This window comes from Pelodiscus sinensis, chromosome 14 (genome assembly GCF_049634645.1).
Source record: "Pelodiscus sinensis isolate JC-2024 chromosome 14, ASM4963464v1, whole genome shotgun sequence".
Lineage (NCBI taxonomy): Eukaryota > Metazoa > Chordata > Testudines > Trionychidae > Pelodiscus > Pelodiscus sinensis.
This window is the reverse complement of record NC_134724.1, coordinates 36,244,182-36,256,393: the sequence shown is the minus strand read 5'-3', so window position 1 is coordinate 36,256,393 and position 12,212 is coordinate 36,244,182. Positions and strand designations below refer to the sequence as shown.

The 12,212-nt window shown below is 60.2% G+C and overlaps 1 protein-coding gene across 2 annotated transcripts in view; it reads left to right on the top strand.

Annotated features, from left to right (window-relative positions):
- RBPMS2 (RNA binding protein, mRNA processing factor 2) overlaps nt 1–9,055 on the top strand; it is a 45,180-nt gene extending 36,125 nt beyond the window's left edge. Inside the window, exons 7-9 of one of the 2 annotated variants that reach the window (XR_012895811.1) lie at nt 286–439; nt 7,191–7,260; nt 7,827–9,055. Coding sequence is in view for 1 of the 2 variants with exons in the window: in XM_075897472.1 (XP_075753587.1) it covers nt 7,191–7,253 (63 nt within the window). In the remaining variant the exon portion in view is untranslated. The remainder of the gene's footprint in view (nt 1–285; nt 440–7,190; nt 7,261–7,826) is intronic. The other variant, XM_075897472.1, reaches the window with a different exon arrangement.
- The last annotated feature ends 3,157 nt before the right edge of the window (nt 9,056–12,212 follow it).

Sequence of the window (12,212 nt, the reverse complement as noted above, 5' to 3'; positions counted from 1 at the left end):
CTCTAACTTGAGGTGACTAAGGGCTCCGGGGGGCCTGGTGCACGTGCCCCCTGCTTAGCTGGCAAGGGGGCTCCTGGGCTGGTCGTAGACCTAACTCTGAACCTGACACTTTCAGTAACCCCCTTACGGCCCATCCCACTCGTGCCTGGACATTGCTGTATCCCGGCGCTGGCCCTCCCATAGTTGCCACTGTTGGCCAGTCACTGACTGAAATGAACCCGTCTGCCTTCCTCCCTCCCTCCCTCCCTCCCTCCCTCTCTCAAATCCCTCCTTTGATGTCCCCAGTGACCGCCAGCCATGATGCCAGCGCAGGCTAGCCCTGAAGCTCAGAGCTGTCCCTGGAGCTGGGCCACCCTAGTGATGCCTAATTGCCGCTAGTGGCGTGGCTGTACTACAGCTTCCTTCCTAAGCATGATGGCCCCCACATCTGGAAAGACTGGTAAGGTAACCATCCCTTCTCCAGGGCGCACAGCGGGACTTGCAAGCTTCTGCCCATCTCTGTAGCCCAGATCTCCGTGGCAACCAGTGCATGGGCCTCACGCTACCCACCCACCAGAGCCTGGGGAATGACATACCGGGCCTTCTTTCTAACCCACAGCTCCAACGTGGCAGCACAACATGGCACCACAGCATGGCACGTCTTCCGTTGAGCTCCCGAGCCAGCCGGGACTGGCTTGGTCCTGGCTGGGGCCGGGCAGAGGAACCTCATTGAACCATGGCAGGAAAAACCCTGCTGCTTGGGGTCAAAGGCGTTCATCTCTCCCCAGCCCCCCACTTCGAGGCCACCGGCCACACCCTTGTCTCACTCCTGTCACGTGGTGGGGGAGGCGAGCGACGTGACGCCGGAAGCACACGACTAAATTCTCTCCTGTGCACGTTCGAGAGCAGCACTTGTCAGGCACGTCCGGCAGACGCTCCGGAGGGGCTAGAGCCAGCCCCACTGCGGCAGGGCTAACCTTCACCTTTCCTCCTCAGTTACCTCAGGCAAAGCCAGCCCCTGCCGCCGGCTTGGCGCCTCTCGGCAGGCTGCTGGCCGGAAGGTGGCTCCGGAGAGCCTGAACAACGGGTGTTGAGGGTCTGGGGCTAGGCCGAGCAACCCAGCCGTGTGCTCCTGGGGGTGGGGAGAATGGGGGGGGGGGGGTTCTGGGTGCTCCAGTCGAGCAGAGGGGTTAGTTGTAGCATCTGGGCGCTGGGCGGCTCTCCTGGCCTGAGGTGCAGGGAGGCTTTTCCTACTCCGGGCCCAGGCTGGTGTAGGGCCAGGACCCATGCAGCCTGTGGCTTAGGCACTGCTGCGGGCATGGCAGGTCACCTGGCCCCATACAACAGGGCCCTGGCTGGATTGAGGGACAGACTGAGCCAGAGATAACGGAGCACAGGCGAAGGGTCTGCTTTCGCCGCTACTGCTGCGGAGTGGTGGCCAATGCCCGGCCCAGGGGAGTGTGGGGCTCTGGCCGCATCTGTAACATGTTCAAGCCTGGAAATTCCTGCATCCCAGCTTCTGCTGGAACTGGCCTCCCACGAGGGAGAACCTCGCTGAGCTCCCTGCAGGCAGATGGGACGAACCTGCCTGCTTCTGGCTGCTCCCTCGCGTGACTGAGCGTGTCCTGCAGCTCCCCGGGCCTTTACCCTGGCTTCTCTCGGCTGCCTCATCCTGCACAGCTGCCTTGGCAGGTCCTGTACGTAGCAGAGACCAGAAACGAGCGCCCCAGTGTTCCCCACGGACACAGCTGGAGAGCGGAGCATGAGGGGATGGACTCCAGCAACACATCCGGTCAGAGGCTGGCTGCGGCCGTCTCTGCACCCAGCTGCCTGGAGGCGATGGCTGGCTCCCTTCCCCAAGGCATGTCCCTGAGCCAGCTGGAGGTGGCAGAGGGATTCCTCCTTGCCAACACTCCTCCTCCAGACAGCGTGGAGGCCAATGGCCCTGGGGCTTCCCAGTGAATGGTGGCAGAGCCTGTCGCTGGAGGGGAAGGTCAGTGACTAGCTAACCCGTCTCCCTCCCAGTTGGCATTTCTGTCTTGCGCAGGCCTATGGGAGCCAGCCACTCGCTTGCTGGAGGACAGTGGTGGCCACAGGGCTGATGTGGAGCAACTGGTACTCTGGGGAGGTCTCATTGGTGCAGCCAAGCTCCCTCTCTGACTCGCTGGAGCAGGGGAGGTTCTGAGCAGTGGCTGGGACACAGTTGGCCTCTGAGGTGCAGTACCTGTGGAGAAGCTGTGACCGACCAGCGGGCAGGCCTGACTTTCTGCAGGCAACATGGCGGCACTCGTCCTCCAGAGCTGCCTCACGTCTGCAGGCCGGGCACGAACGTCTTCCAGTCCTGCCCCCATGCCCGTCGCACTCAGGCCTTTCCCGGCCCCGGGGCGTGAGTGCGTGTGGCCCCATAGCGCAGCGCCTGTGTGGGCCGGTCTGAACAGGCCTCGCGAAGGGGCCGGTTTGCTTAGTTGCCAGATGCAGGCCGGGGACGCTGGTGCCCGCAGCATCTAGTGACAGGCCAGAGAAGTGGCCGCATCCCCTATGTCCCGCTTGCTCAGGCCTAGCAGAGCTTCCTTCTGAGGTGGGGCTGGAAGGCTCCTGGCAACGCCTCTGAGTGACCAGCCGTGCCCCTTCCAGGGCTGCCACGGCAGGCGAAGCTCCTTCCTGTCCCCACAGCCAAGGCTGCAAGGGAGCTGGGCGCGGCGTGGGTGCAGCTCTCCTCCAGCTAGGCCCCTGGAGATTTACTGGGGCTGGATGCAGCCCCCGGATTGCCTGGATCTGGCCCTTGAGGCTTAGGGCCTCCCCCAGCATTGGGGAGCCTGCACTGGCACTCCAGCCCTTGGCCTCTGGCTCTTCCCCTGTGAGTCAGTGACCCTGACCCCAAAAGGTTCCTCACCCTGTCCTAGCCCCCTGGGAGCAGAGCTGAGTCGAGAGCCTGCTGCTGCTGGTGGGGGGCTGATGGTACCTGGATTTCCCCACCCCACTGGATGATGGTCACTTCCATGTTGCAGAGCAGCCTGGGCCCTAGATCCGCATCAGCTGAAAACACTTTCCCTCTCCCCCTCCTTGCTAGGCTCTGCTCACATCTTTTCTCTGCCTCTTGAAGACCTGTGGGCTGGGCAGGGTGGGGACCAGCGTGTTGCCCTGTGGCCAGCTGGACACACAGCCGCTAACTGCCTGTGGCTGGCTGTCCTGGCAGCATGTTCCTGCCTTTGCCAGGCCACGGGCTCGCAGCAGGTCAGGGCTGCAGCTTTTCTGCCCAGGCAGGGTCTGGAGATCAATAGCTGCCAGGCAGGATCTCTGTGGTGCTGGGGGCTCTGAGCTTGCCCCAGTCCCCCAGCCGGCATCCTCGTGGGAACTGAGGCGGACAGAGCTCAGTGCACGGAGCTGCCGTACAGTCACTCGGGGCCTGCCATGGGGCCTCTGCCCAACCTGAACCTCTGATCTGCTGTGCCAGCTGGAGCTGGTCTGGGCCCGGTGAGGAGCTGCGCAGAGGACACGCTATCGGGAGTGTTGAGGTACCTCTGCCATCACTGAAGCCCTGTGGCTGGTCCATGCCAGCTGACAGCTCTCCAGTGGCTGTGAAGTGTCAGGCTTAGTTTGTAGCCCAGGGCCTATGAGATGGGAGGGTGCTGGAGCCTAAGTGTCTACATGGCAATTAAACAGCCAGTCCCAGGAGCTGCCTCCTAGGCTGGTTGGGTCTCTGCTGTGTGGACACATGCTAGGTGGCTGGCCTGGCCCGGTCCTTTGTGGGGGCGGTTTACCTTTGCAGCTGGGAACTGCCACACAACCTGTGGTGGGTCGGGTCAGTACCCTCCGCCCTGAACCTTCCAGTTCCTCCCACAGGCTGGGGCGTCTTCAAACTTGCTGACGTTTCCACGGCCCAGAATCGGGGACAGGCCTGGCTGGGGCCGCCTAGCTCAGCCCAATGCCGGGGAAGCCCTTGGAGAAGCAGAACACAAGATTCTGGCTCCTGGGCTGTCCAGCGGTGGCGTCTCTCCCTTGGACTCTGGAATATCTCGCTGCCAGAGCCGCAAGTAGCTGGCGCAAAGCAGGCGCGCAGGAACGCTGGTCCCTGACCCGCCGGAGCTGGTTGCATGATGCTCATGTCACTAAACCTCAACACGCTTTCTGGGCACAGCAGGAGAGCAAGGAATCCAGTGTTGACAAGAGCAGCTGCGAGCTCTCCTGGTGCCGGGGCAGGCTCACAGCTGGTCCCAGAACAGCCACTCCCCAAGCCACCAAACCCCAAGCTCATCCATGTTGCGTTGTAAACCAGGGCCAAGGCCCGTGGGCCTGGATGCTGGGCACAGCTGGGTGTCTCGTCCGGGCCTGCACTTGGGCTGGGGTTAGCTTGCCCGGCTCCAGCCTGTCCTGACCCTGCTGCTGCCAAGCAGGATTGAGCGCAAGGGGCAGCAGGTGGGTGGCACCTTCCTGCAGCTGGCCACTAGCCGGGAGCTCAGCCATGGAGCCCGGTGCCCTGCCTGCACTTCAGGACTCGGTCTCCAAATCAGCTTCAGAGATGGCTCCTCCCTTCTGCGGAGGGGCCGTGCACCGGGCCGGCTTATTGCACCTTCCTGCAGCTGGCCACTAGCCGGGAGCTCAGCCATGGAGCCCGGTGCCCTGCCTGCACTTCAGGACTCGGTCTCCAAATCAGCTTCAGAGATGGCTCCTCCCTTCTGCGGAGGGGCCGTGCACCAGGCCGGCTTATTGCCTGGGCCCTCAAAACCCCTCCAGGCAGGTCCGTGCAGCTGGCTGAGCGGGAGGGAGGGCTCTGGCTCTCCTGCGGTCGGTGCAAACTGGAGGTGTCAGCCCACCTGCCTGCAGCCCTTGCTGTCCCCAGCGTGCTGGTGGCCCAGCCCATAGCGGTGCCCTGCCTCTGCTGGCAGAGCTCCCACATGAGAGCTGGGAAAAGTCACTGGATGGGCACCTACAATCCTGGCCTGGGCAGAGCCAGGAGGCTGCACAGGCGTCTGCCACGGAGCTGGGAAGGCCCATTTTGCCGGGACTAGCGGAGAAGGCCCTTTGCCTGCCGGCCCATCCATTAGAGGGCAGCACCATGCTCCTCCCTCATGTTGGTCTGGTTGAAGCCAGAGTGTTTGGCTCGGTGCCCTTTCGCTTGCCGACAGCGGGTGCGGCTTTGCCCTGCCAGATGCCAGCCTCACCCCCGACCAAGTGCCAGCTCCAAGGAGCACTCGAGCTCCGTGCACCGGGCCTCTTACAGCATCCGGGAGGTGCCGCTATCTGCTTCAAAGGGCAACGCTGCAGCTTTCCAGCAGCACACGACTGTCCTGGTGCTGCCAAAGCAACACCTCTCGCTCCTCCAAAGAGCTGGCGGCAGTGCACTGCCTCCAGACAGTCGTGCAGTGGGCTGGAGCGAGGGCCCCTGCCGGGAGTAGAGCTGTAGCCTGCCAGGGGTTACTCCCAGCTAATCCTGACAGTCCACTGCTTGCAACAGGCAGCCAGGAAATGGCTGTGTGGCTCTGTCACTAGGCTGGCTCCTGCAGGCCAGGAGCTCTGGGGGCCCACATGCCTCCCAGCCTGCCCTCTTGGAGAGGCCCGGTGTGTACTAGGACAGGCAGCTTGGAGGTGCTGGGAATGCTGCTGCCTTCCCTATTGGCTGCACCTTGCTACATTCCCACTCTGGGCTGCTCACAGGACCTAGGCGCTGCCCTTCCCCAGGGCTGGCCTGTCACGATCCCCTGGTGCGGGGGAGCTCTGGGACATCAGGTCTTGATGTTGGCCAAGGCTCCCATCACCAGTGGTCATGGCTGTGCCAGCGCACACCCCTCCCCTGCACTGTGGACGTGGCCTTCACAGGGAAGTCAGAGTCCTGGCTCTGCTTCTCCGTAACATGCAGCCTCGTGCCCAGGATCAGCTCACCCCCACGGGCAGGCAGGGAAAGTGGATGGCTGGGTACCTGTTCTCCCCATCTTAGGATAGACTGGGAGGTGGGGTTGCTGGAACTGGGGCCCACTGAGTGAAGGGGGGGAGCAGCAAGTGGGTCGAGGGACCCAGCTGTGCTGGCAGGACACCCCCCTCCTCGCCCATCTGTTCAAGCTCATGTCTGTGTCTGCCACTTTTCCTGGGGGGCAGGATTGACGGTCCTGGGAAGATGTGTGGGGGTGGTTCTGGTTCTACAGGTGATCCTGGAACCTGCTCCCACAGCTTCCAAGATCGCCAGTGTAACGGTGATGGACCCAGCTGGGGTCTTCAAACCATGTAGCATTCATGATGCCCCCCTGCCCTCTTGCTGGTGGCCTGAGCATCTTCTGCCGCTCAGTGTTGCTGCTCTTGATGAGGAGGTGGCAAGCAAGGGGAGGTGTCCCTTCCCTGTCTCCAGGTGCTGGAGCGGGCTGTGTGCAGCCGGGCGGGGGCGAAGCCATGTTCTCGGAAAGGCAGCACGCCGCAGTGCCGTCCTGCTCAGGGTGCAGCGCTACTGGGTCGCGGCAGGGGCCTGTGTGTCTGGATGCTGAGGGTTAGTCTGGGCCTGAGCCCTCCCTGCCTTGCTCCATGTGAGACCGTGGCGTGGCCCAGGACTTCTTCCAGCTTCCTGTCCTGAGGCCGGGACTGCTGGGCAGTGGGACTCTGCTGCCTCCCACTCAGAGTCTAGGCATGCCCTTGGTTTTAGGGCTGAGTCCGTGGGAAGAAGTGTAACAGGAGCGCCTAGGCTGCCCGCTGCCAATGAGTGGCCCGTGTACACAGACCGAAAGGCTGCTGGCAATGTGCCAGGTCTTGGACTCAAAGCAGAGTGGTGTGAAGCAAGTACTCTGTCGGTGTTAAGACCAGGACTAAAGTGACGTGTTTGGGCCTATTTTGGGTCTACAGCCCATGCTCCTTTTACGCTGCCAGGCTGGTGTTGCCAGTGTCGGTCTGGGAGGGGCTGCTAAGATGGGGGAGTTGGGGGTTAGTTAATAATTTCCAAATCCAGACCACTTCTGGCTCTTGGCTCAACTCCAAACTGGCTCGGAATCTTAGCTGCTAAGTAGGGAAAGAGACTCCAGGAGGCTAAACCTATAAAATGGGATCTAGGAGTCTCCTGACTCAGGCCACAGTAACTTCACGGGCTCTTGCATGGTCACTCGTGCTGGGGTCTGGATTGCAGCCCGCAGCAGGCGCTGATGGACAGCCTCAGGGCAGCTGTCTGAGACCCCACGCCCTGGGGGTCAGGTCACGGTGCCAGGGTTGTCACAGTGGCCGACTTTCTCTTCCAGATGCGCTGGTATCCTCCCTCCGAAGCTACCCAGCAAGGATGGAAGTCCCGTCAGTTTTGTTAGTTCTTCAGTAAGTATCTTTGCTTGGCAGTGGGGCTGGACCGGTGTTGCTGTCCATTTTTTTTGGTGGGGTGGGGGTGTCCCTGCTCTCTAGCCACCCAGGCAATGTTTGGCTGGAGTGACAAGTGTTCAACAGCCCTGTCTCCAACAGCATCCTGTGCGGACAGTATAGTAGCAGTTTCCCTTGGTCTTCCACTAACGGAATGAGTTCTAGGGCCCTCGTTTCCCAAGAGCAGGTGTGCGAATGCGCAGACCTCGGTGCAAAGACTTTCTAGGGAACTTGGGTCCCATTAATGCTCAGTGTTGGCCTGGGTGCGTTGCACTGAAGGGCTGACCGACCCACTGGCTTGGAGAACCTTTAACGAAGAGTGAGTGTTGCTGGGCTAGCAGAAAGCAAGCTGGCCACAACTGTCCTCCAGGCCCTCTCCTTAATTGGAGAGCCTGGGGAGCAGATGCTCGGGTGTCCCTCTAATGCATGGAAACGTGACCTCCTCAGCAAGGAGGCAGCCTGCCCTCTGTCCGCGTGACGAGGGGCCGTCTCCATGCCCTGAGCATCGCTCTGCTCTTCTGTTCCAGTGTCGCTTCTTGGCTGGTTCCCTTTGTCTCTCCATGGAGTGATGTGCCAGGGATGAAGCAGTGGATCCATCAGAATCCATCTGGTTTGTGGACGCTCCGCAGTAACCTCAGACGTCTCCTGGTACGGAGTTGTGGGCTTCCCCCGTTTAGACTGTGACTCTGTTCATACAACCCAGCTCTGCGGCCTGGGCTCTGCCCGCCCCCCCCCCCTTCCCTCCCCTCTTCATAGATCCCCCAGATGAGTTTCTCCTTTCTGTGCCGCCGAAGCCTGGATGGAGAGACTCATTGCTGGTTACCGCAGGCAGGTTTGTCCCTACCAAGACACTGGTGCCAAAATGAGACCTACCTGTACAGAGCAATACCTGTCGGCCGTGCCCTCGACTCTGCCACTCTGCTGAAGGAAACGAAAGACAATCAGTTTTGCATGTTTTCTGGCATGAATTTAAAACACTTTGTGTATGTGTGAGTGTAAGTTTGTTCTAGCGTTTGTGTAACCATAGCAACAGGTCTTGGCCTAACTATTGATCCAGCAAGGTTGGTTTTTTCTTTTTTCATCTTGCTTCTGTGAAAGACTTGGCTTTCAAAACTACTATCCTTGTTTCACCCCTCCTCATTTGCCCTGTAGTCTCCGGTCTCACCAGCAGATTTGAAAAACGTTTTCAAGTACAATGCACTGGGTTTCATTTCTTGTCTGTTCTCTCCTCTTGGTTTTTAAAGTCAGGGTTATGTTTTTCCCCCCTTCACTTAGATATTTTACAGCTGTTCTATATCTAACTTTTTCCTGCGTCCTTCCGATTGGAGAGATTCCAGTGTTGCCAAATCAGCTATCCTTATGGGAATTCAGAACAAAAAAGTACGAGTATTTTTGTACCATGTGTAATAAGGAAATATTTATGCATCATAAAGAACTTGTGTTTTGTGTGCAATTTATTAAAGAGAAACTGTAATCCTGTAATAAGTTAATGTTTAGTTAAAAGCTTGAAAGAAAAGTTTTTTCTGTAAACATGATTCCGTCAGGCGTAGTAAACAAACTGTGCAATTTTTGTTTTTATTTTAGCATCTTATTGCTTGGTATTGAAGTGCTTAAGTATTCTATACGACCATGGCTGTTTTGCTTGTATTAAGACTTCTGAGAATAAGTTGCTATAGAATTGCTGATCCTATGAGAATGTGAAACTGGATAATATATGAAATGCAAAAAAATATACCCAGAGGCTGCTGTGACTCCCTTCTGTTGTCTGTGGTGTCTTCTTCAGCTGAACACCAGGAATCTCAAAGCTCCTTCTGGCTTAGTGGGCCTCCCTCTCAGCTCTGTCCTGAGTGAGGAACCTGAGGCACAAGGGATGAGTGACTTTCCTAAGGCCCTAGAGCAAGTCAGTGGCAGAATGCAGGCATTCTGGGAGAAGTGTGCCAACTTCCTCACTTGCGTGGCTGGCAGTGCAGCGGTAGGCTTGTCCGTTCCCAGGCTGCAGCTTGGATTCCTTCTCAGGGGAAAACCTACAAATTTTACCAGCCCTACAGCATCTTCCCTTCTGCGCCCTCTGTGCACCCTGCCCTTTCCTAGGCAAACTTGGGAGCTGCTCCTGCCCTTTCCTAGGCAAACTTGGGAGCTGCTCCTGCCCTTTCCTAGGCAAACTTGGGAGCTGCTCCTGCCCTTTCCTGGGCGAACTTGGGAGCTGCCCCTGGCTGTCCTAAGTGCCAGGAGCTGTGTAATCAATGAGGCCTTGCTGTGATCTCCCTCTTGGCCTGTAGCCCTTGATTTTCAAATTCAGCAGGTGGTGGACAAGGGCCTGGGGCTGGGCAGAAGGGCCCAGCTCCTCAGGCAATGCCCTGGCTGTAAAGGGGCTATGCCCCTGCTCAATTAATATCCCCCTCATGCGAGCAAGCTGCTGGCACTCCATTCTCAGGCTGAAGGGGCCCCAGCTAGGCAGAGTCATCTGCCCACAGGGATGGTCTTCGTGGGGATGACAACCCCCCCCCCCCCCAGGCTGTGACCAGCTGTGTACAGCATGATGGTGCTGAGGTCCAGCCTCTAGGCCATGTAGGCCCAGCATGGCGTGGGAGGGAGTAGCTGCTTCAGGCCCTGACTGTCTCAGGGGGGCCAGTTTCCCTGTCAGCATCGAGCACGCATGAGGGTCTTGCAGGCCCTTCCACTGTGGGGACAACTGGCATGTGGTGTGCCACCAGCTCTGTGCGGCCAGTTCCAGCCAACACAGAGGGGAGCACTGAGGACAACAAGTAAACTCTGGCGGCCTGTGGCTAGCAGGCCACGTAGAGCAGCAGCTGCCTCCCCCAGCAGCTCTGCTGTAGCACACCAGTAGCATCTCTTCAGGCCTGGTCTGGGCCACTTGGAGGCAAAAGGAGTGTGTCTCTCTCCTGTCCTCTCTCTCTCTCCTCCTCCTCCTCCTCCCCCGGCCAGCAATGGGGTACAATGACGCATGCAATGTGTTCCCCTGAGCTGTGGCCAGTGCTGCATGCCCGGGCTGTGCCCTGCTCTCCACCTGCCCCTCTCCCTGCCCCCCCACACACATGCTACCACCCCATGTGCACTTGAGTGGGTTCTGGGCCACTTAAAAGGGCCTTAGGCCCTTGGCAGCTGCTGTTGTGGTAGCAGGGCCCACTTCGGCCTCTCCCTGGAAACACCAACTGTTCCCTAGGCTTAGAGGTAGCTGGCCCTGGCTGGGCTCTTCCCACAACCAAGGGCCAGGTGCTGCTTTTGTGGTATGTCCCTGCTTGTAGCCCTGTTCCCCACTGGGCATCACTCCCCCCAGTGCACTGCAAGCTGGCCTGGCCTGGCAGGGACTGTATTCCCCTCCCCGGCTGGAGGGGACCAGGCTGGGCCTGGCTGAAGCTGTCAGACTGTAGTTGAGACAAGGGGGGGCTTATCAAGGGGCTGATTTTGGCAGGTGTCCCACCCTCTGTAGGTGAATCAGTCAGTGGATTTCATCCATCTGGCTCCCCCACACGCCGACTCCCTGGGCCCCTCTGCCCTCCCGCCAGCTGCCTTGCTTTGCTGTTTCCCCTCAGTAGTGCAGGGAAGCGGAGATCTCCCTAGATGGGAAAATGGCCTGGGCTGTCGTCTCCTCAGTGTGGGGCTCTGTCCCTGAGCCCTTGTGCTGGAGGGAGCTGGCTGGCTCAGCAGCCCAGCCCTTGCTGCCTGCTATGGCCCTGCCCAAGGCAGGGAAGAAGACACCAGCGAGTGGGGTACAAGGCAGCATTGGCCGGGGTAGGCCTGGATGTGGGCTGGGCTGTTGGCAGCTGTTCCCATCACCTACACCTTGGCTACTAGCCCAGCCGCTGAGTGCTGCCTCCCTGGGGCCTGCAGCTAGACCAGACGAGCCCGGGTGCCTACCTTGAAGCAGCTTCCCCCAGCTGCTCTGATCAGCTGGCAGCAGGGGCTGGTGGGCAAGGTCTCCACCCCCATCTTGCTGTGCTCCTGACGTGGGGAGCAGCCCAGCCTGCCACCCTCCCCCCCAAGGGCTGGGGGGCTGGTGGAGCTGCCGGTTGGCCAGGCTCAGCTTGCTCGCCACGCTGACAGGCCCCTTCCAGGTTCCCAAAGCTCCGCCAGGGCACCCCCCGTTTCCCAGGCTGTCACTGCGGGAGCCAGCGGTGTGAGTGCTCCAGGCGCAAGCAGCACTGTGCCAGGGCGGGGCCTGTTCTGCATGGCGGGTTCTGGTAAACAGCAGCTCTTGCTATTTGGCTGGCAGCACAGGCAGCCCCCTCACCCGCAGCAGGAGCTGAGGGCCAGGTGCATTCCTGTGGGTGATGCAAGGGCCCGGTGGGCACAAGGGACCACACTGGGTCCGTGGGGCTGGAGCAGAAACAGGCCCTGCAGCTGATGGGGTTACTGAGGGACCTCGCTGGCCCCCAGATGCATGGGGCGTCTGAGCTCAGCTGTGAGCTGGCTCCCAGGTGCAGGTGGCCTGGCTGCTATGGGCCCAGGATGCCACCGGGGTCCCAGCAGCGAGGAAGCGGCAATAAAGCTGCCTGTTGGTGGCCTGGTTGCTGGGGGGAGGTGGAGCTGGTTGCGGCTGTCTCCCCCTCCCCCTGCTTTGCTCTGGGGTTGCTCAGTGGGGGGCAGAGGGGCGGCTCATCCCACCAGGACCCTTCATGCTAGAGCCCGGGCACAGGGGTGCAGGCGCTAGCCACAGCCAGGAAGAGGCTTCTAATGGCCGGCTGGGAAGTGCTGGCTGCAGGGGCGGGGACCCTCCTAGCCCTGAGCTAGGCCAGCTCCGGGGGCGCTGTGCTGCTCCGTGCCGTCTGCGGGCAGAGGCCCGGATCTCACCGCCGGACCTTCCTTCTGCCTAGGCTCCTGGGGACTCTGCTCTCCCTCCAGCAGCCGGGCCCAGCGCTCCGGCTGCAGAGCCGGGAGGCTTCATAAAGGCA